This window comes from Spinacia oleracea, chromosome 2 (assembly GCF_020520425.1).
Source record: "Spinacia oleracea cultivar Varoflay chromosome 2, BTI_SOV_V1, whole genome shotgun sequence".
In the NCBI taxonomy this organism is placed as follows: Eukaryota; Viridiplantae; Streptophyta; class Magnoliopsida; order Caryophyllales; family Amaranthaceae; genus Spinacia; species Spinacia oleracea.
Genome location: NC_079488.1, coordinates 105188979 through 105209494, shown reverse-complemented (window position 1 = coordinate 105209494; position 20516 = coordinate 105188979). Strand labels below are relative to the sequence as shown.

At 33.3% G+C, this 20516-nt stretch overlaps 2 protein-coding genes across 2 annotated transcripts; both read right to left on the bottom strand.

The window, feature by feature from the left end:
* Nucleotides 1–4871: 4871 nt before the first annotated feature.
* On the bottom strand, nt 4872–8267 carry LOC110791262 (probable pectinesterase 66). Its single transcript, XM_056836283.1, has 5 exons — nt 8056–8267; nt 7825–7984; nt 7124–7336; nt 6792–7018; nt 4872–5031 (listed from the first exon to the last, which is right to left on the bottom strand). Exons 1-5 carry the CDS (start codon nt 8265–8267, stop codon nt 4872–4874), a joined length of 972 nt encoding a protein of 323 aa, XP_056692261.1.
* Nucleotides 8268–10346: 2079 nt separating this feature from the next.
* Nucleotides 10347–17426, bottom strand: LOC110791246 (uncharacterized). The gene is made up of 9 exons (XM_021995994.2): nt 16997–17426; nt 15917–16017; nt 14978–15142; nt 14771–14876; nt 13836–14018; nt 11700–11865; nt 11096–11421; nt 10816–10905; nt 10347–10707 (listed from the first exon to the last, which is right to left on the bottom strand). Exons 2-9 carry the CDS (start codon nt 15944–15946, stop codon nt 10643–10645), a joined length of 1131 nt encoding a protein of 376 aa, XP_021851686.1. The 5' UTR covers nt 15947–16017; nt 16997–17426; the 3' UTR covers nt 10347–10642.
* Nucleotides 17427–20516: the final 3090 nt, after the last annotated feature.

Sequence of the window (20516 nt, the reverse complement as noted above, 5' to 3'; positions counted from 1 at the left end):
GCTTGTTGGTTAAATGTTGGAATATAATAATGTTCATTTTTTGAAAATAAAAGATTTATTTTCTGAGAATATAATGCTCATTTTTGTTGTGCATAATATTGTCATTCATCTTAAAATTTATTTTGCTAATACGTAAGATACTTAAAAAAAAATGGTTTCGATCTCCAATTTATTTCTCCATTTTCTTAACAAAATTCTTCAAAAGTTTCAGATCTGGCTCGTATTAATATATCATTATGGTAATTTTGAAAAGGTCTGAAGTTAAATTTGAGTTTATGATGTTCATATCTATTTATAATAAATATTAAATGCTCGTTGATTAAGTTTAGTAACTTTAAAATGTTAATTTTTAAATAATAAAATGTTCACTTTTAGACAATTAAATGTTCACTTTGATGTGCACTACGTATAATCTTGTCATTTGTCTTACAAATAATTTATGTACTCCCTCCGTTCTTAATCATGTTTTGACTTTTCAATTCGTTTCAACTCAATATTTAAACGTAAATATCTCTAAATACGTATGTTAGAAAAATATAAAATTTTGATATTGTTAAAGTACACATTAAGACGAACTAAATGAGATCTCACATGATTATGTTTTGAAGTACGTATTGGAAAGAAATTAGAAGATTCTCTTCAATTGTGAATAGTTTCAAGATTCCAAAAGAGACTAATATTCGAGAATAGAGGGAGTACAAGATATTCATAGTTACAATTTTGTAAAATTTAGAGAGTTGCCAAAATGTTAAAATACCAGAAATAAATATTATGTTCATTTTGTGATATTATGATGTTCTTATTTCATTTTAGTTGTTAAATTGTTATATTTGTATAAAATCATTTTTAAATTGATTATAGTGTTCATTTCAACCATTTAATTTTAACATTCAAGTAATTCCACAAGAAATAACAAAAAGCAAATTCAAATGAAAAGCATACACAGTGATTTTATATGTTATACTATCTATTCATATTATTGTTGATCATATTCATTTTGAAAGAACACGATGTTCTTTTGTGTAAATTTTTATGTACATATTATGAAAAGGTAAAAATAGTGATCATCATATTATGAAAATATTTATGTTCATTATGAGAAGATAATATGTTCATAAACCAAATATCTTGGACTATGGCTACATATCCCTAATTAGATACATAATATATGTTCAAAATGTATTTTTTATTTATTTTTATCTTCTTTGAGCATTGACTTACTTAAGCATGTATGGGTATATATTCTATTAGATACACGTGGTTATATGAGTACTTTTTCAATGACAAAATTACAATTGTTGTATAATTACTACACGTAATTACTATGTATATATATTTTAACTTGATATTCTTTAATGTAAAGAAATGTTCATTTTCAAATAATTATATGTTGTTCATTTTTTTTTGGTGCAAATGAGCCACAAGGTCGGGGATGAGAATCGATCCCAGGATCACTTGGAACAGGGATGGAAGCTCTAACCAACTGAGCTATCCATCACTCTCAATTATATGTTGTTCATAATAAAAAGAGAACATGTTATTAACTACTTGAACTAACCATCTTGTTCATTTTAAAAATTTTAAAATCAAAAGGTATGATATCCATAATATGAATGCATAATACGTTTATTTTTATGTAAGTTTTATGTTTATCATCAAAAATACATTTTCGTATTATCAAGTTAGTACATATATCATAAATTGGTATTATGTTCATTTATAAATTAAATGATTTATTGTTCATGTTCATAGTGCTTGTATTGTATTATAGTAGTTCAAAAGCACGTTAAAATTTATTTTGAATATGTATATTAATTTGCAAAAGGTTGAATGTTCAAGTTTAATACATTGTTATTTTTCTCGTATATTCAATATCATTTAAACATTTTGTTCATCATTTTCGAAAACAATACATGTTCCTCTTTAGTATATATTCATATCAAACTATTTACTATTTTCGGTCTATAAAAACCAGGAAAGTACCTTGAAGGTCAAATTAATGTTGTATTTAGATCGTACTTCTCCAAAAGATCGAATCACAAATTCGAGACTACATCAAAAGCAAGACTCAAGATTAAAGATATGGAACAATAAGATGGTGATTTCTATCAATATTTTGTAATTCAAGTACAGAGTACAATTTTACAAAGGCGATTCTTAACATGTTCATATATATTGTTAGTAACAATCTATTTGGAATTTTTAATTGCACAATTTGTAAATACAAGTATATTTTCAAAGTATATTCATACAGTAACTATATTCATTTTCAAAATAGTAAATGTTGATTTCTAAATCAATAAGTACGTAAATGATCATTTTCAAATCAGTAAATGTTCATTTTTGAAATTTTTATATAAATGTTCGTGCTGAACAACACAAAACGACGTCATTTTGGAGGGGTTACAACCAGCACGGTAAAGAATTTGAGCCAAATTACGAAATTCTATAGTGGATTAGATTTTGTAGATACTTGGAATCGGATTTGAGGAAAATATTTCAAGCTAGACCAAATTTTATTTTCAAACTATATTAAATTAGGCCTAAATCCAAACCAAACACCAGATAAAACAACACTACGTTCTAGATAACAACTACTTTAAATATGAACATATACCACAAAGTAATAAATTAAACATATTTGATTTAGGGATCGACTAGTTAACTACTTGTAAGTTCCTGGTTGTAGTAGTATCTTGGCCCATTGGTCATTCCCTGAAGGAATGTAATTGAAAGCGTATGTTACGGTGGTAAAATTTGCATCGCCAAATTGAGAAACCGTGATAGTATAAGCCCCCTTTGACAGATTTGGGCTAGTTTTGCATTCTAGAGCACTGGACAGCAAGAAACAAGAAGTAGTTTACAAAAGGAAGCAGAACGCAAAAAATTGCAATAGAACTTGCATACCTTTTTTAGATAAAATTTGAGGGTAAATGAAAGACAAAAGGGGTTGAAGCTTAATTGAATTCACTACAAAATTATGCATTATTAGAGACGAATTTTGAGACGGATACTATAAGCATCTCAAACTTGAGACGGATTACTAAAATTTTAACATTGAGATGGAATAGTATATGGAGTTTCAAAATTTTCATCTCAACTTTGTAATGGATTTGCCAAAATTACGTCTCGAAAATTTTGAGACGCCTTCTATAGAGACGCCTTATTTACGTCTCAAATCTGTCTCTAATTATCATTTTGAGACGGATTTGGCCTATTTAGAGACGAAATTCCTCGTCTCTATAAAATGATTATTTTGTAGTGATCGAAGCTAGGAGTATTTGTTTACATAAGCTAGCATATATCTAATTTTCATGTGTATATATACATAAGTAGATCTCAACTAGCATACAATATACGTAGTACGAAATACTTATTAATTTTCACTGCATGTGAACTCGTGAAGCTATAAATCATGCACGCTGCTATGTCGTACACTCGTACATTACATAGTATCTTTTAAAGTTCAAGGTCGGCCCTAACAATATTTTGTTTATACACTTCCATTTTGGTGTAATTATAATTAGCCTCATAAAATAAAGTTTGGTTCATTTCTGAATTGAGAAGTGTAGATGATCTTAGTACAGGAACGAGATCAAGATGATATGCTTTAATAAAATAGAAAATGGAATTAGTTATATAGTTCATGCCCATTATTCTCTTCATATAGTGAAACACCATTTCAGTTTTGTGGGATATGATTCATGCAAAATGATAAAGGGTTCTTAGAGATTTGAACTTATCTAAATTTACCCGAATTTACTTTCCCGAAGTAAGTGAAAATAAAGGTGAACAAAAAAACATGGTTGATAGATGTATAGTTAATGAAATGTTGTAAAATAGTTACATGTTCATTCATCTATTACATTATATTAAAACAGACACCATACATGTCATTTCCTGGTGTAAAATTCCCCCCTCCCCCCCCCAAAAAAAATATTTCCTAACAAAATATATCTACTTTATTTATTATATTATTTTCTCTCATTTTTATAAATGTTTATGTATGGAACAAAATAATATTATAGAATATGATAGTATTGGACGATTTTGGTAATATTTTAGTCAAATCAACATATCAATTATAGAAAATATATTTACTCAGTATTTTGGTCAAAATAACATAAAATAACGAATATTTTGGAAAATTTGACATATAATAACGAATATTTTGGTCAAATTAGTATTCAACATATAAAGTATATAATACGTAGTATGGCGAACATTTTATATTAGATGATTAAATGAGTATGTTCAATATTTTTTTATTAATTACGCATTAGATTTAAGAGATAAATATTTCATGTAAATATTTTACAAAAAAGATGGTCAAATAATAATTTTCGAATACCCGTTGGCCGTGTGTACACGAGACCTAATCTAGTTAACTATACATCTTACATCTATTCTCTCTCACACACACACACACGCAAAAAGGACTAAACTAATGTAATCCATAATTTCCATTATTAACAAGATTAGAGGAAGCATCACAAGTTCATGCATAATTAAATAAAGATATACAATAATACAATTAATAAACAATAAATGTCTAAAATTAAACATTTGACGTTTTAATTAACGAATCATTAACTCAAACAATAAATAAATAATTAAGATAATTAATTAAGAGAATAGAAAGATCGAATTGAAGCTCATTGATGGCTCTTAAATTCAACTTTTTAATCAATGACCATAGAGATTGTTTCAACTTTCTTAACTAATTAACGAATCATAAACTCAATTCAACAGTAATTAAATTAAGAAAGTTGAAAGAATTAAGCTAATTGATGGATCTTACATTCACTTCTTCAGTTCTTTGACTATGTATATCCTAAATATGTGTAAAAATAAAATTAATGAATGAATGATCATAGGGGTTGTTTAGCAATCCATCCATCTTGGTCAACAAAAGCTTGTGTAGTGTATTGTTCAACTTCTGAGGCATCCAACTTCTTTTCCCATGGAACACGATTTGATGTATCAGCCCCTGGACCTTTGCAATTCACTTCTGCGAATGTGATATCATTTCTGCATTTCAAACAAAATATCATATTAGTTTTCTGATAATTTTACCGTATCCGACCTGCGAAAATTCTACCTAAAGTGAGATTTCATCCTAAAATCACACTACGTATGACAATCCCATGGTATCCATTCAAAAGGATACCGAGTCATCTTAAGTTGGTGGCTCACAAGGTCACTTAAACCGGCCGTATCATGATTTTACTATCCTTTTGTCTCTTTACTGTCTTTTAAGTTCTACGAGTTTACAAGGTGACAAGGGTTCTCCGCTACAAGAATTTGTATCTTTAATGACAACTTAGGCCCTGTTTAGTTCACCTTATTTCTCCTGATCTGATCTGATTTGATCTGATCTGGTCTGATCTGATCTGAACTTATTTTTTCTGATATGATCTGGTCTGATCTGATCTGATCTGATCTGATCTGATCTGATCTGATCTGATCTGGTCTGATCTGATCTAATCTGATCTGATCTGGTCTGATCTGATCTGATCTGATCTGATTCTTCTGAATTAAGTTTAAACAAAAATCTACATTTATTAATATTAAACGACTTACGTGTAAAATAAATGTTACACTAATTTATAATATTGTTATTATTTACTTGACTTTGCTCATGATTTAACTATTCCTTATATTAGATAGACCTATACATGATCTAGATAAATCGGTTATGATCTGTACAGACCAGTTCTGATCTGGACATGAGCTGTACAGACCAGTTCTGATCTGGACATGATCTGTAAAGATCAGTTCTGATCTGGACATGATATGTACAGTTCAGTTCTGATCTAGACATGATCTGGTCATGATCTGTACGGATCAGTTCTGCTCTGATCATGATCTGTACATATCAGTTCTGATCTGGTCATGATCTGTACATATCAGTTCTGATCTGGTCATGACCTGTACAGATCAGTTCTGATCTGGTCATGATCTATACAGATCAGTTCTGATCGGGTCATGATCTGTACAGACTAGTTCTGATCTAGACATGATCTTTGCAGATCAATTCTGATGTTAACATAATCTGTATAGAGTCGATATCTAGACAAGTTATAATTTGGACATATCGATTCTGATATGGACATGATCTGTACAAATTGGTTTTGATCTGAACATATTGGTTCTGTAAGGATCGACTCTGATGTAGACAAGATCTTTGCATATTTGAACATGATCTGGACATGATCTGTACATATCAGTTATGATCTAGATATTATCTGATCCTATCAGTTCTAGTCTGGATATATAATGGTTCTGATCTATAAAAATCAGTTCTGATATGGACATGACCTGATCATATCGTTTCTAATCTGGACTTAATGGTTTTAATTTGGACATGATCAATTTGAATATTTTTTTAATATTTTTTTATGCCTTAAATAATAGATTTTAATTGCACCGACAAGACATTATTTTTTATTAAAGCAATAATAGTAATAAAATATTAAATATAATAACAATGATATAAACATATACCAATAATAATAATAATAATAATAATAATAATAATAATAATAATAATAATAATAATAATAATAATAATCTGGTCTGGTCTGATCTGGTCTGATCTGATCTGAACTTATTTTTTCTGATCTGATCTGATCTGAACTTATTTTTTCTGATCTGATCTGATCTGGTCTGATCTGATCTGATTAGATCTGAAATAAGTAATAAGGTCCTGAAATAAGGTGAACTAAACAGGGCCTTAATAACGACGACGGGTCAAAATTTAGCTATAACTATGTATAAAAAAAACTTACTCATGCCCTTCTTGATGCCAAATGGACCAGCCTTCAGGGTTTATAACATTATCGAATTTCGAGTCAATGAAAATAACCCTTGCAAAAGAACGATAAGCTCGTCCTAACTCGACCCGTCCTGTTCCTGAAACACTACATCCTCTAAACACATAACCACTTGTATCGCCAGCTGATTCTCGACCGTGTGCAGTGATGAATCCTTCTCCCGTCACATTTATTTCACATTCCTGCATTTAAGAAATGAAAAACATATATTTTAGTGCGAATGAGACACAAGGAAGGAAACTATTTTAACGCACTTTTATTATTTTAATAATATGTTAATAGTATACCTCGTATACAGATTGACCATTTCCCCATATAAAATCAGCGGCCCCTTCAATATAGCAAGACTTGAAATAATGGCGACCTTTATCATCCCATATTGTATCTTGAAATCCCACGAAACCACAAGAATAAAATGCATGCTTGTCGCCATAAGATTTGTAGGCAACGGCTGGAACTACACCCGGAACGGTGTCTTTTTGTATTATATTATAAGAGTTCTATCCCAAGGGGGAAAAAAAGTAGAATTTTGTTAATGAATTACTACAAAAAAGTCATTGGGTGCTACTACAAAAATATTTAATCTCGTAATAATCAATTTCGAAATTAAGAACATGGTCGTAGTTCTATATACTATTAAGAATTTATTTGACAACACTGACTGAAATAAAGGTGAAATTGATGAGTTAACTGAAATAAATAAATAATAATAAAAAAAAAATTATAATAATGTTGAAACTAATAATGTACTCCACTTGTTTAGATTAGTTGTTTAGTAGAATAAATGGTGAAAGAGATGAAATTTTTGAAGTAATTGTTTCAAATAATAGTTGAAGGTAAATTACATGACATTTAAGAACTTTAAATCGAAACAATATTCAAAGCAGCATCTCAATTTGAGAGATCTTGAATTATAATTTAAGATCTTTGTTTAAGATGCATGTAAATATGTAATGTCTTACGCCTAATTTCTTATAAAAAGTTTTACCTCAAAGGTCACTCCTTTAGCTACAAAGTTGTCCATGGACACAGCAAAAGTAACGCTTTCCAATGTGTTAGAATGAGCATCATAGGTTATTTTTGTTGTAGTACGATCTTCTCCTTCAAGAACTATACATCCTTTATCTTGCTGAATTTCTATTTTCTCCCTACACAAATAAATATCGGGTCAAATGATCGATCAATTGAATGACAAATTTCATGAGATTTATTTACTTACTTATAAGTTCCGGGTTTTAGCAATATTTTGATCCATTGATTGTTCCCCGAAGGAATGAACTTGAGAGCATCTGTAACAGTGGTGAAATTTGCATCGCCAGATTGTGAAACGGTGATAGTATAAGCCACTTTAGATGAACTACATTCTAAAGCTCTAGATACCAAAAACTGAAAACTAAAACATAACACGAATACTAGCAATTCAAGTTTCATTTTTGAGGGAGATGATAATCAAAGTAAGGTGTTAGCTAGTAAAATTGTATTAAGATTCACAATATCATAGCATATGAATCTAAAAAGTATTTTATATACACTCCATATTAATTAAAATCATGTAACAACTCTCGTTGTTTTAATGAAAACGAATGTGCATATTCTCCCTACGTTTGAAGAAATAAGTCATGATATTTATTAAATCTTGTTTTATTTTAGTTATTATTTTATTTAATATACTTTCATGTATGTTTAAAAATCTACTTGTTTAAAAATAAATGTTAAGGAGATGAGATATTTATGTTTAAAAATCTACTAGCCATATAAAACGAAACTTCATTAAAGAATAAAAAAAACCTAGCAATACTTATGTTAGGAATTAAACACAATTTAGTTAAGCCGATAAGAATACGAAACGGACTTGTTTGGTTTAATATCTTGTTTCCTAGTTTAATTTAGAATTGTAATTAGGAAACTAGATATATTTTGGTATGTAACAATCTCTAGAATTATTTAGACTTGGGGAACAAGTATAATTCCAGTAGACGTGGGTTAATTTCTAGCTTAGCCTATAAAAAGGGTTTAAGCTTAACTAGAAAATAAGAGGGAAAATACATTGGGTTATTGTATTATTTTGCAAGAACTTAATAATACGATAATATTTGAGGGGAGGAAATCTAAATTTCCTCACAAACACTTGTGTCTTTTATTATTATTTTTGCTATTTGTTCTATATTGTATTTGTGGGTTTGTTCCTAATTGTTCGTGGCACTCATTTGGTTATAACAACCTAATTACATTATGAAATTTTACCTAACACTAGCTAGTAGCTAGTTGCGCGCAACGTGTAGCTGAAAATTTCAAATTTGGCACCGATGGTGTTCTAGCACCCTAATTTTTCATTTTTTATTTTGAATTCAGATCGATTTCGGATTTTCGCGTATCGGATCCGAAAATTTTAGATATCCCAAACTTACATATTGGATCCGGATCACATCAGAAATTTCGGATCGGATCATATGCTATATCCGAAAATTGAACACCCCTAATACGTAGTATATGTTCTACGTTTTGTTGCCTCGGGTAAATTAGGATACAATAATGATAGAAGGCTATCCTAATTTCAATGTATTTTTCCTTTCAAAAAAAAAGTTGACAAGTTAGATACTCGAAACTCGATACCCACGTACATGTTCTACATTTCATTTGAATAAAAAATGACATGCAAACGTACCTTGTTCCCAACTATATTTATAGTTAGGTATACTCAGAATCGATTTTTTTTCTTATTGATCGGTTGTACTAAATTGTAAATAAACAAAACCGATAATTTAGTACACAATTTAGAGAACCTATGTTATTTTTCCTATACACTTGTGTTATTATCCTGTAAACATATTTTATTTTCCCTTCTATGTTATTTTTTATAAGGATAGATTGTTTTTTACCACCTAAACAAATCGAAAAATTATTTTTTACCACCTAAAAAATTAAAACTTATATTTTAACACCTAAAAAAAAAATTAAAACTTGTTTTTTACCACCTGAAAAATGGGAAATTAGATGAAAATATTATGTCAGGGGCTACAATAACGACAATATTTCTTATATGTTATTTTCTTCCACTATTTCATGTATTTAACTCTCTTTTCTTCCGTCGCTTTCTTATCTTTCATGAATTCACATAATTTTTCACCACTATTAATTCATAAAATTACCGACTTTTAATGAAAATATAGAGAGAAGGGTGAAAGAGCTAAAGAAATTCATAAAAGGAGTATAAAAAATTGGAGAGAAATTAAATTAGTTAGCCACACATAAAGGTTTTATCTACTTTTTTGTTTACAAGTGGTAAAAAACAAGTTTTAATTCTTTTTTAGGTGGTAAAATACAAGTTTTAGTATTTTAGATGGTAAAACATAAATTTTCGATTTTTATAAGCGGTAAAAAACAATTTGTCCTTTTTATAAAGCTAATGTTTTTTTTTTTTGGTCTGAAAGTACCATGAGCACAGTACTTTCGGGATTACACTATTTGCGAACACCAATAATCTAAAACATTATACAAAGCCCGAATACGAAAGATGAACATAGACCAAGACTGATATATATAGCAGAACATCCAAAAGGTGAGTACTCAAAGTGTCGATCGAATTACTACATTTCAAGATAGAATAATAAGATTGGCATACTATTGAGAACAAATATCACCATCAAGTTCTTGTTAACATCTGTGAAGAGGTAGGTAAATGTGATACTTCACCAAGTCTTCTGACCGTCTCCAAAATGAAATGTAGATGGAAATACATGCCATTCTTTTCCCCTTTCTGGAGTATTATTTCTGGTCTTTTCTGAAGGGACGGATCAGAACTTATCTCAGAGTTTCTCCTCGTCAGATTGAGGACCCGGCCCAGGGACCGAATCTACAAAAAACTCCTCCACTGAACCATAAAAAATGAAATTTCAAAGTAAATTAAACCATTTTACTTTTGATATAAGCATCAGTGAAACAGCTAATCTGTTATAAAAATAAAATAAAATATCAATACCTAAATCTTCGTTATCTGGTGAATCGAGCAGGATATCAGAATCAGAATGCAGAAAAGGCGATCCAGGATAATTTCCCAACGGTCCAAGATCTACAGAGTTTTGAAGAAAACGTAAGCAACATAGTTTGCATTTATTTTTTAAAAGTAAATTGAAGCAAATATGGTCACTACTTATTCAGTTATTCGCAACAAGCATATAAACACATTACCTAACTGAAGTACTCCATATAAATTAAGTACTAGATTTAAATTATTATTTTTTAAAAAGACAGAAAATAACCTCCCAAGTTGGATAAATCTGCTGTTAGATCAGAGAGGCTGAAATTCCAAGGTATTTGAGCCAAAGACCGAAGTGAATCTTTAGAATTTCCAGGTCCTCCATCAGAAGGAAGCTGCAATCCAATTGAACTTCCCACATCAGATTGAAATGCTGTATCCAGTGCTGAAGTATCAACTCCCATTCCAGTCAACTCAGAAGCAGTGAACGGGAAATGCCCACTGGATGCCACTGAAGTTGGACTAATGGGCATGTCTGACATGGACGACATGCCACTGTTTGGTGGAATCACTGGTGCGGCTTCGGCTTCGGTACTTTCCATCACCATACTAAGTGTAAACAACAGTTTGTAAGCAAAACCGAAGAGATAAAAGGTCAAACAAAGAAGATGATGTGTAGCTGCTAGCATTTCAATCCATAATTTTAGTACTGTATTAAAATAACTGACCCAAACACTGCCAGGGAAATTAGCTGTGAAATAGATTGAAATGCAAAAAATCCCATTCTTAATGCAGATTTAACAATCTAGAAAGTTGCACATAGTAACTGAGACTAATGAGAATTTGTGGTAAGATGCCAAAATGGTAATTATTTAAGAGGCACTCACTCATTCCCAGAGTTCATTCTCATGGGTTGAAAATTACTGGGTGCAGGGACTCCATTAACCACGTGACAGCTGGATATTCCATGGCTCATAGAATCAAGATGAGGTTGACCAGTGGCCGGAATCGGAGGTGGTTGTAGGAGAGGGTATCCCATAGGCAAGTTGTTAACTGTAGCGCAGATAATTAAAGTTAATAATCCAAAAAATGACACTGACACAAAAACATGAATATAGACAATATCCCCATCATCGAATGTTCGCCACAAAAAAATTAAAAAAAATAAAGGATGTCCCATGAAACTCATCATCTATCTATACTTGTATAATCGAACATTTAGAAACTTTTTTAGGAAAAATTAACAACAAAGGTCTCAACTATAAGTGACCTTCTCTTAAAGGTCCGACCTTTTGAATAATCTATACCAGTCCCAACTATGTTGCATTGTTCCTTTAAACGGAACCGTGTAAACCGGTAAATTTTCTTTTAATCTTCTTTTACCTCCCAAATTCCATTAAGCCACCATCAAAAATTCAAAACCCATTTGTTTATCGAAATTGGTTTAATTATCGGAAAAAATTCCAATCATGTTATATTCAATATAATTAAAGAATTAATTTGTTTTCCTTAAAAAATACCGAAAACAACCAACGAACTAGATGTTCTTGATCTAAGGAGGATATCAATGCCATTAATGAGAAAGTGAAGGAAATAACATTGACCGAGAAGGCTATAGCAATGACCGGGAAGGGTTTGTTTGGCAAGTCAATGGATGGAGGGCGAAGGAAGGACTACCAGGCACACACACACAAAAAATGAAGGACCAATAGAAACTTAACGCGTGGCACTTTTACCTATAATAACAGGTTGCTTACCTGCAAGGACCGCTTGCATGAAATCAGGCAAGTAGTCGGGGACTACTATGAGTTATTTAAAAGATCACAACTTATAGAGAAGGTCGCCTAAAGTTGGGACCTTTATTGTTAATTTTTCCATTTTTTTATGGGAAAGTGTGATTGGTTTAAAGGCAAATGATTCATGGGAAGCGATATAGTAGATGATGTTCCTTTTTATTGTTTACTTTTCCTAAGTATGAAAAATTTGAAGTAAATGAAGACAAGAGAATAAGGGGGCGTTTGTTTTGGGGTTTCAAGAAAGGGAAAGGCAATCAACTACCATAATTCTCTTTTTTTTGGTTAGGGCAATTCAGTTATTCCCTTTACCCCTTCCGTTCCCCCACTTCTCTCTACCATGATACCACATCCTCCCCGAAGGAATCATTCTAACCCCCAAACTTCTCTTTACCCAACCAACTTAACTACCAATTAAACCGCAACCACAACCCCGACTAAAAATCGCTAATGACCAGATTCTCTCTGACCACCGGACACAACTCCAGCCATTGAAAAGACCGCTCCAATAACCACAGGCTCTCCACCAATCCCCTTCAAAACCACTCACCCACCACCAAAATCCCACCAACCACCTTTGAGACCACCCACCTCCAAAACCTACCACCTCAAAAACAAACCCTAACCTCCCTGAAAACAACCCCAATAATCAAGAGAATTCACCAAACAACTAGATTTGAGAGACAGATGAAAATAAAGGGGAAGAAAGAGAGGAAAGAGGGGGGGGGGGGGTCAATGGCAGCAGAAGGGGAAGAGGGCATAGGTGAGCTGGCGGAGGAAGTAGAGGAAAGTGGCAATGATGGCAGAGAGGGGAGCGGCAATGGTGGTGATGGTAGATTGAATGGGGTTGGTATTTATATTTGTTTGCTTTTAATTTTTGTAAAACAAACAAGCTAGGATAAGTTTTTGGTTTCTTTTCTCTCTCAGTCCTTTTCTTTATGTCATTCCCTTTCCCATTTGCAAACCAAATGCCCCCTAATTAATTCTACTGAAAAATCAGAAAGAAACTGCTCATAAAAAATAAAAAATAAAAACAATCCTGAAGCTTCTCCTACTTTAAGAGACTGAGACTACCACCACATATTCTAAAAGGAAGAGCCTGTTTTCACTCACCTTTTTTGTGTTTTAGATGACAGTACTCATCTAGAAATTATTTTAGTTGGTATACAGAAAGCGGCAATCGTTTTGCACCTAGCTTCAGATATCATGGTGACGTAATAGATATCTTACCAGGCATAGGATGTATTCCATTCGGCATAGGAGCCAAAGGAACTTTTGGAGGTACGGAAAATTTCATAAGATGAAATTGATGTTCAAGAAGATGATTGAACAAAACAATCTGCTTCTTCAATTTCAGCCTTATGTAATAGGCCCTGAAAAAATCAGCATTTTCTTCCTCAAGTTTCTGCCATACTGCACAAATGGGGTGAAACAAAAAAACAATTGATGAGAATCAGAATTTATGAAGCCTGTTATCTATTAACAGATACGGAGTAACACATATAAAAAACATCTGACAGGCAAAGTGGTAGCTACCATGATACACAAAGAGCAAGAAGGGAAGGGGAAAACAGAAGAGGAAGCTGACTAAGTTTGTCATTTTTATTTTTACTATTTTCATTTTTCTCTGACAGGATTAGGGAGCTTAACATAAGGTTTTTTATTCTCATACAGTATTACTTTCACACTCTTATCTTAACAGAAGACACATCTAACTTTCATGTAAATAAATCTACTGCAGCTTCATTTTTATTAGTTGCAACCAAGTGAACTTTTGCACTATTCACATACTCTTTTTTATCATCTTTGGTGATTTATAGGTAAGTTAAAACATAATCATGCGGAATCTTGTTAGATCCGTCTCAATGTATATTTTCACAAATTCAAAGTTTTATAATTTTTGCTTAGGTATCCATGGTTTAAGTTGTGGGTTGGCCAGCGTAAAAGTCAAACGGTAGCAACTTAAAAAAAGTAGAGGGAGTACAGAGTACATAAGATCCACAAGAAAACCATTTATGAACATCATTTCTAACACATTAACACATGCCTATGAGACAAGTGCATTTGTTCACAGAAATTCCAGCAATCACATTTAACTATAGCTAAATTTCTTTTGAAATGCATATTATGTACATCCAAAATTTGCAATTGTTCACAGATCCTACCTAAAGTAGTAAATCCAGGATCAATCCTTGCACGATTTAAGAGGGTCTTAACCACCTCATCTCTATTCATATACAGTTGTAAGCATCGTTCTATTAAATTCTGGACCTGCATCGAATCATATGCTTACATATTCCAATTGAACATGGTATAACTTTCAAAAGTGAATGAAACCGTAAGTTAAAAAATAAAAATAAAGATTGCCTCACAAGTTCAATATCTTCTCGAGAAACTTTGCGCCCGTCATTGCTTGAGACAGCAGCTGAACCTGAGTCAGGGACCGGAGCTTCTGGATTGTTGTTATTCTGTTGTTCACTTTGGGACTCAAGTGAAACTTGGTTGGTGGACTGTCTTTCAGGAGTAGTTTGAGATTCCTGCATAGATTCACTCACAATTAAAGAGAACAAAATAACACATACAAAGTATATGATTACAATGCTAATGCTCATCACTAACTTCTACAAGAAGAAAAGAAGGCCATATGTACCACAGCACAGGCCACACGAGCACAAACTTAAACTTGAAACCTGAACATTCACATGAAGACATTAACAACAAATACGTGGATAGAGCCTAAAAATCTTCCACGACAACTGAATCATGGTTGAGAACTAGAGATAAGATAAGACAAACAAATCTAGATATTAACTGACACCACATAAGTAGCTAGCAAAAGCTGTTTTTTTTAGTATCCTTAAAATCCAGCAAAGGGAAAGAGATATTATCAGGCAGTTCATTGTCAGAAAAAATACAAGAATTCCATCAGCTCTTCCAACAGGCAACATCACACAACAGAAAAAACAGAACAAGTACAATATAATAGTCCTCTCGTCTCTATTTCCTCAAACACCTAACAAGGAACAAGAGGAAACAGGATTTTCTGATTCTGCTCATTATAGGCTTGTGGAAACTGTTTACGGGAATTAGCCACAATATCGTACTCAAAGAGACAAAGGTGTAAAAGATTTTAGGTATGGTGAGCTCTGATTCTTAACAGCATACGAAAACCATTAATGATTAATTGCTACCTAAGGTGACTGGCTTAACGCCACAATCAATGTTTACTTATCCAAAACCAATTAACCTTTTTCACCCTCATTCAAAGGTAAGAAAAATACAGAACAAGCAATAAGGTAAAGTAAACCCACCGGTGAGGTCTTCATTTCACTAAAAATCATGCAGCCACATGTTGTTGATTGGACAAAGCAAGCACAATTAATATCCAAATGAAGCAGTATAAACACGGAAGCTGATACGCAAACAAACAAAAAAAAGGTAAGAGTTAAACTCAGGCAGTTACACAGGTGTATAGACACGATAATATGGAAGAGGATATATCTAGGAATGGAAGTTGGAGATATTGGTACAATATCAACATATCAAGCGCTATTTTCAGTAAGCATTTTACATATCCTGCTGCAAGCATAAAGGATCTCCAGTTCTCATCGGCATATTGGCATTTGGCACAACATACTGCACTTCTCCCTCCATTTCAAAATTCAAAACAATAGACCACATTTGACTTTTTCAATAAAATCATGCTCACTTTGTCCCTTATTTTACATCAATTTCTCATCATTTATAGAACCATTAAGTGATAATCTTTTGATTATTGTCATTATACCTTCTTAGATTTATCCACTAACGAAAATTTCTCCGCTATCACAAACTTAGGTTTGACCATAAAAGTCGTGGCAAATTACTTTGATAGACTTTAGCACCCCATCAATCCATCATTACTTAACTTTGTAACTAATAAAAACACTGATCTTTTAATCATTATTAAGAATCAAAATTCGGAACGACGACTCTTGAGAGCAATATAATAATCTTGATTATAAGTGGTGGAAGTAAAATATGCATGTTCCAAGAGTTAACTACATCATTTAGCTGAATATTTTCACAATTAACATCACTGCAGAACAACATGTCATCAAATCCACCATAACATACACACTAATATTGAAGAATAAAACTAAAATACAACAATGCAGACATTTAAATTAGTTCATATTAACCAAATTGCATTCAGAAAAACAGTACAATGCAGACATTTAAATTACTTCATATTAACCTAATTGCATTAAGAAAAACAGTCCCCTAATCGGAAGAAGAAGAAAAAAACTTAATTAAGCAAAATTAATACTCAAATTCAGCAAAAACGAACAATCAAACCAATTCCTAACGCATTGATGAAAGTTCAAAGCAAGATCTATCAATAAATTTACCTCAATTGCCGCATAAAATACCTGCAAACCTTCAAAATAAGTATTCAGTGTGAATTATTATTATATAAACTGAGATTTTCAAACCAAAATAGCTTAGAAATGTCGACAAATTTTTAATTCAGCATTCCATTATATAATCTAAAAATGGAAAGAATAACATCGAAATGAAATAATGGGTATCCTGAATGGTAATCTGACTTTCAAAATTTGGGAATTAAAAATATAAATAATTTTGGATAATTTGGGGGGATTTTATTCGGAAAATGAAATTACAAAACTAATGATTGAGCTGGTTAAAAAATTAGTAGGAAATTAGGAACTCATTTGGGGGTTTGACGCTGCAAATTTAACAGCAGAAGAGAGAGAAAGAGAGAAAACTGGAGGAGTGGGGATGATAGTGAGAGGTTGAGTCCAACTGAAACACAAAGTACAAAAAACAAGCTACACATAAATTAATTAGGGTTATGTTAAGCATCACGTAACGATTTCCTTAAGTGAAAACAGTAAATATCAAATTACGGGGTAATCGGTTGGATGAAGTATAGATTAGATTAGATTAGATTAGATTAGATTAGATTCGATCTCACGTCTTGGTTTGAGTACCACTTTTTAAAAACTTTATCAACTAAAGTAGTTGACATCCACACCTGACACCTTTAGTACGAATATATGATAGATCTCACATTACTATATACTTTCTTATAGGTTAATGAGAATTTATGGTCAAACTTTAATAAGAAAAATTAACGAGCAAACATTTTTGCGTAATAAACACTCGTCCAAAAAAATGTAATGAGGCAAACATTTAGGGACGGAGAAAGTACAGATAATAAACACCCCGTATCAAATTACAATAATATTTTGTAATACAAATGTGTTTAAAAACTGACTCAGATTGAATTTTGATCGAAATTTTCGCTACTAATCAAACTTCATATAGATTCAAATGGTGCATAGATTTTTGGATTAAACTTGAGTATACCATTTTTGTACTCGGCGAACCTGGATATCATTATATTTGTTGATTTGTAATAACGAGGTGATATTTTAATTGTTGGATGTAAAAAAAATATTTGTTTTTCTATGCAAATAAAGAAATCAATTTCCTCAAAAAAAAAGAAAAAGAAATCAATTGTCAGGTTATGTACAGAGGATTCAATCTATTTATCACACTTGCACTCTATATTATCACACTTCCACAATAGGAAGAATGTGCATGATGAGATTAAGTTTCGCTATTTAGGTAATGGTTAGTTCCTAATTCACTTCACAAATCATGTTGATAAGTTTGACGTCTGGAATAGAAGACGATCTTTGTTAAGATATTAGATATTATTCTGTGAATATTCTGTAGAGTCCTAACTATGGTGAGTTACCTAATGTGTACCTAGGGTTTAGGTAACTGAGTTGTACTATATATACGTGTGTTATTAATGAGAATGATACGAGATTGCACAATATTTGACATGGTATCATGAGCCTAGGTTAAAAACCCTAGATTTTTTTTCCGCACGAAATTTGAGAGAGTGTAGCCGAGTATTGAGAACAGCGACTTTCTTCGCTTGTTGAGTATTGAGATTAGGAGTTAACAATTCCTTAAGTATCACCATGAGTTCCGATGAGGAGGCACCACCAAAGGTCATCGCCGCCGCCGTCGACCTAGACTACTATCTCGGGTCAGGCGACGGCCCCGGTATTGTTATCACCCCTGTGAAACTGAGAGGAGCATCGAACTACGATGAATGGGCCAAAGCCGTTCGTCGCTCGATGATTTCAAAATTCAAATTTGGTTTTCTTGATGGGTCTGTGAAGGAGCCCATTACGGACGAGACGAAGATGAAACATTGGATTGCGGTCAATTCGATGGTGGTGTCTTGGATCACAAACACCATTGACGAGAGTTTGCGTTCGAATCTGGAGGACTTTGATATTGCTCACGAGTTGTGGAGTCATTTGAGGACGCGGTACTGCGTCGTGTCGGGCACCAGGGTCTGCCATATTAAGATGGCTCTGAGTGGTTGCAAGCAGGGCACGTCTGAGGGCGTCATGGAGTACTATGGCCGCTTGTCGAAGGTATGGAAGGAGTACGTACAGTATGCACGAGTTCCCAGGTGTGTATGTGCGGGTTGTACGTGTAATATAGCGAAGCAGGTGGGGGACATTCACGATGAAGATCGTCTGCACTATTTCCTAATTGGCCTGGATGATCACTATGAAGCCATTCGTGCACAAAGGTTAGCACGATCGCCGTTGCCAGGACTCGACGAGGCGTACCAGACGGTTATGAATACCGAGACCATGCGCGCCAAGGCTGCGAGAGGTCCGGAGAGTGTCATGGCGTTCAAGGTCGAGACTAAGGCTCGGTCGAGGTCGGGAGATGTCAGTGGCAGATTTTGTGGTCATTGCAATCGTGAGGGTCATGAGGAAGAAACTTGTTATCAGCTGATTGGATTTCCTGAATGGTGGGATGAGAAGAAACGAGGTGGACGAGGGCCTGGTCGAGGAGGCAGGACGTCGATTAGAGGAGGCAGAGTAGCTCGCGGGGCAGCGTCGTCGACCAGTGGTGTCGCTCGTGCCAATGCCGTGAGCAATGCCACAGGAGGGGCGACAACCACTGTGACGAGTGGAGACGGATCGCATGGTGCAGTGACGACAACCAATCATGAGCTTGTTGGGGTGACGAAGGAGCAAGTCCAGCAAATAGTTGACATCTTGTCACGACCTTCAAACAAGTTGCAAGGTAATCTTGATTTACGTTGGATTGTTGACAGTGGGGCATCACGTCATGTGACGGGTGATATTTCAATCCTGAGAAATATCAAGACATCAAGAAATCAACAGGTTGTGTTGCCGGACGGTCAACCTGCAAATTCAAACCAATATGGTTCGGTGGTCTTGGAGGATGGTTTCGTGCTCGATAATGTTCTATTTGTGCCTAAATTGAACTGCAATTTAATTTCTGTAACTCAATTAAGTGACGAATTACATTGTGCTGCTCAATTTACTAACAAAATGTGTGTTCTTCAGGACCGCTCGACGAGGATGGTGATTGGCGTAGGTGATCGACAGGAAGGACTATATTTTTTCCGTGGGGCTCCAAAGGTTCGTGTGCTAGCAGTGGAGTGTGTGGTCGACTTGTGGCATCAACGGATGGGGCATCCGTCGGAAAAAGTGTTGCAGTTACTTCCTCATGTGAGTCATAAGATTAGGAAGAATAAAACAATTTGTGATGTATGTCCGCGGGCGAGACAATGTAGGGAGAGTTTTCCAGTTAGTGTTAGTCGTGCTAGTTGCACATTTGAATTGGTTCATCTTGATTTATGGGGACCCTACAAGACTCCCTCGTCTTGTGGGGCAAAGTATTTTTTTACCATTGTTGACGATTATTCTAGAGGTGTGTGGATTTATTTACTGAATAATAAAATGGAAGTTGCATCGACATTTCTTAATTTTGTTGCCATGATTAAGTGTCAGTTTAATAGATCCCTTCGAGTAGTACGCAGTGATAATGGTACTGAAT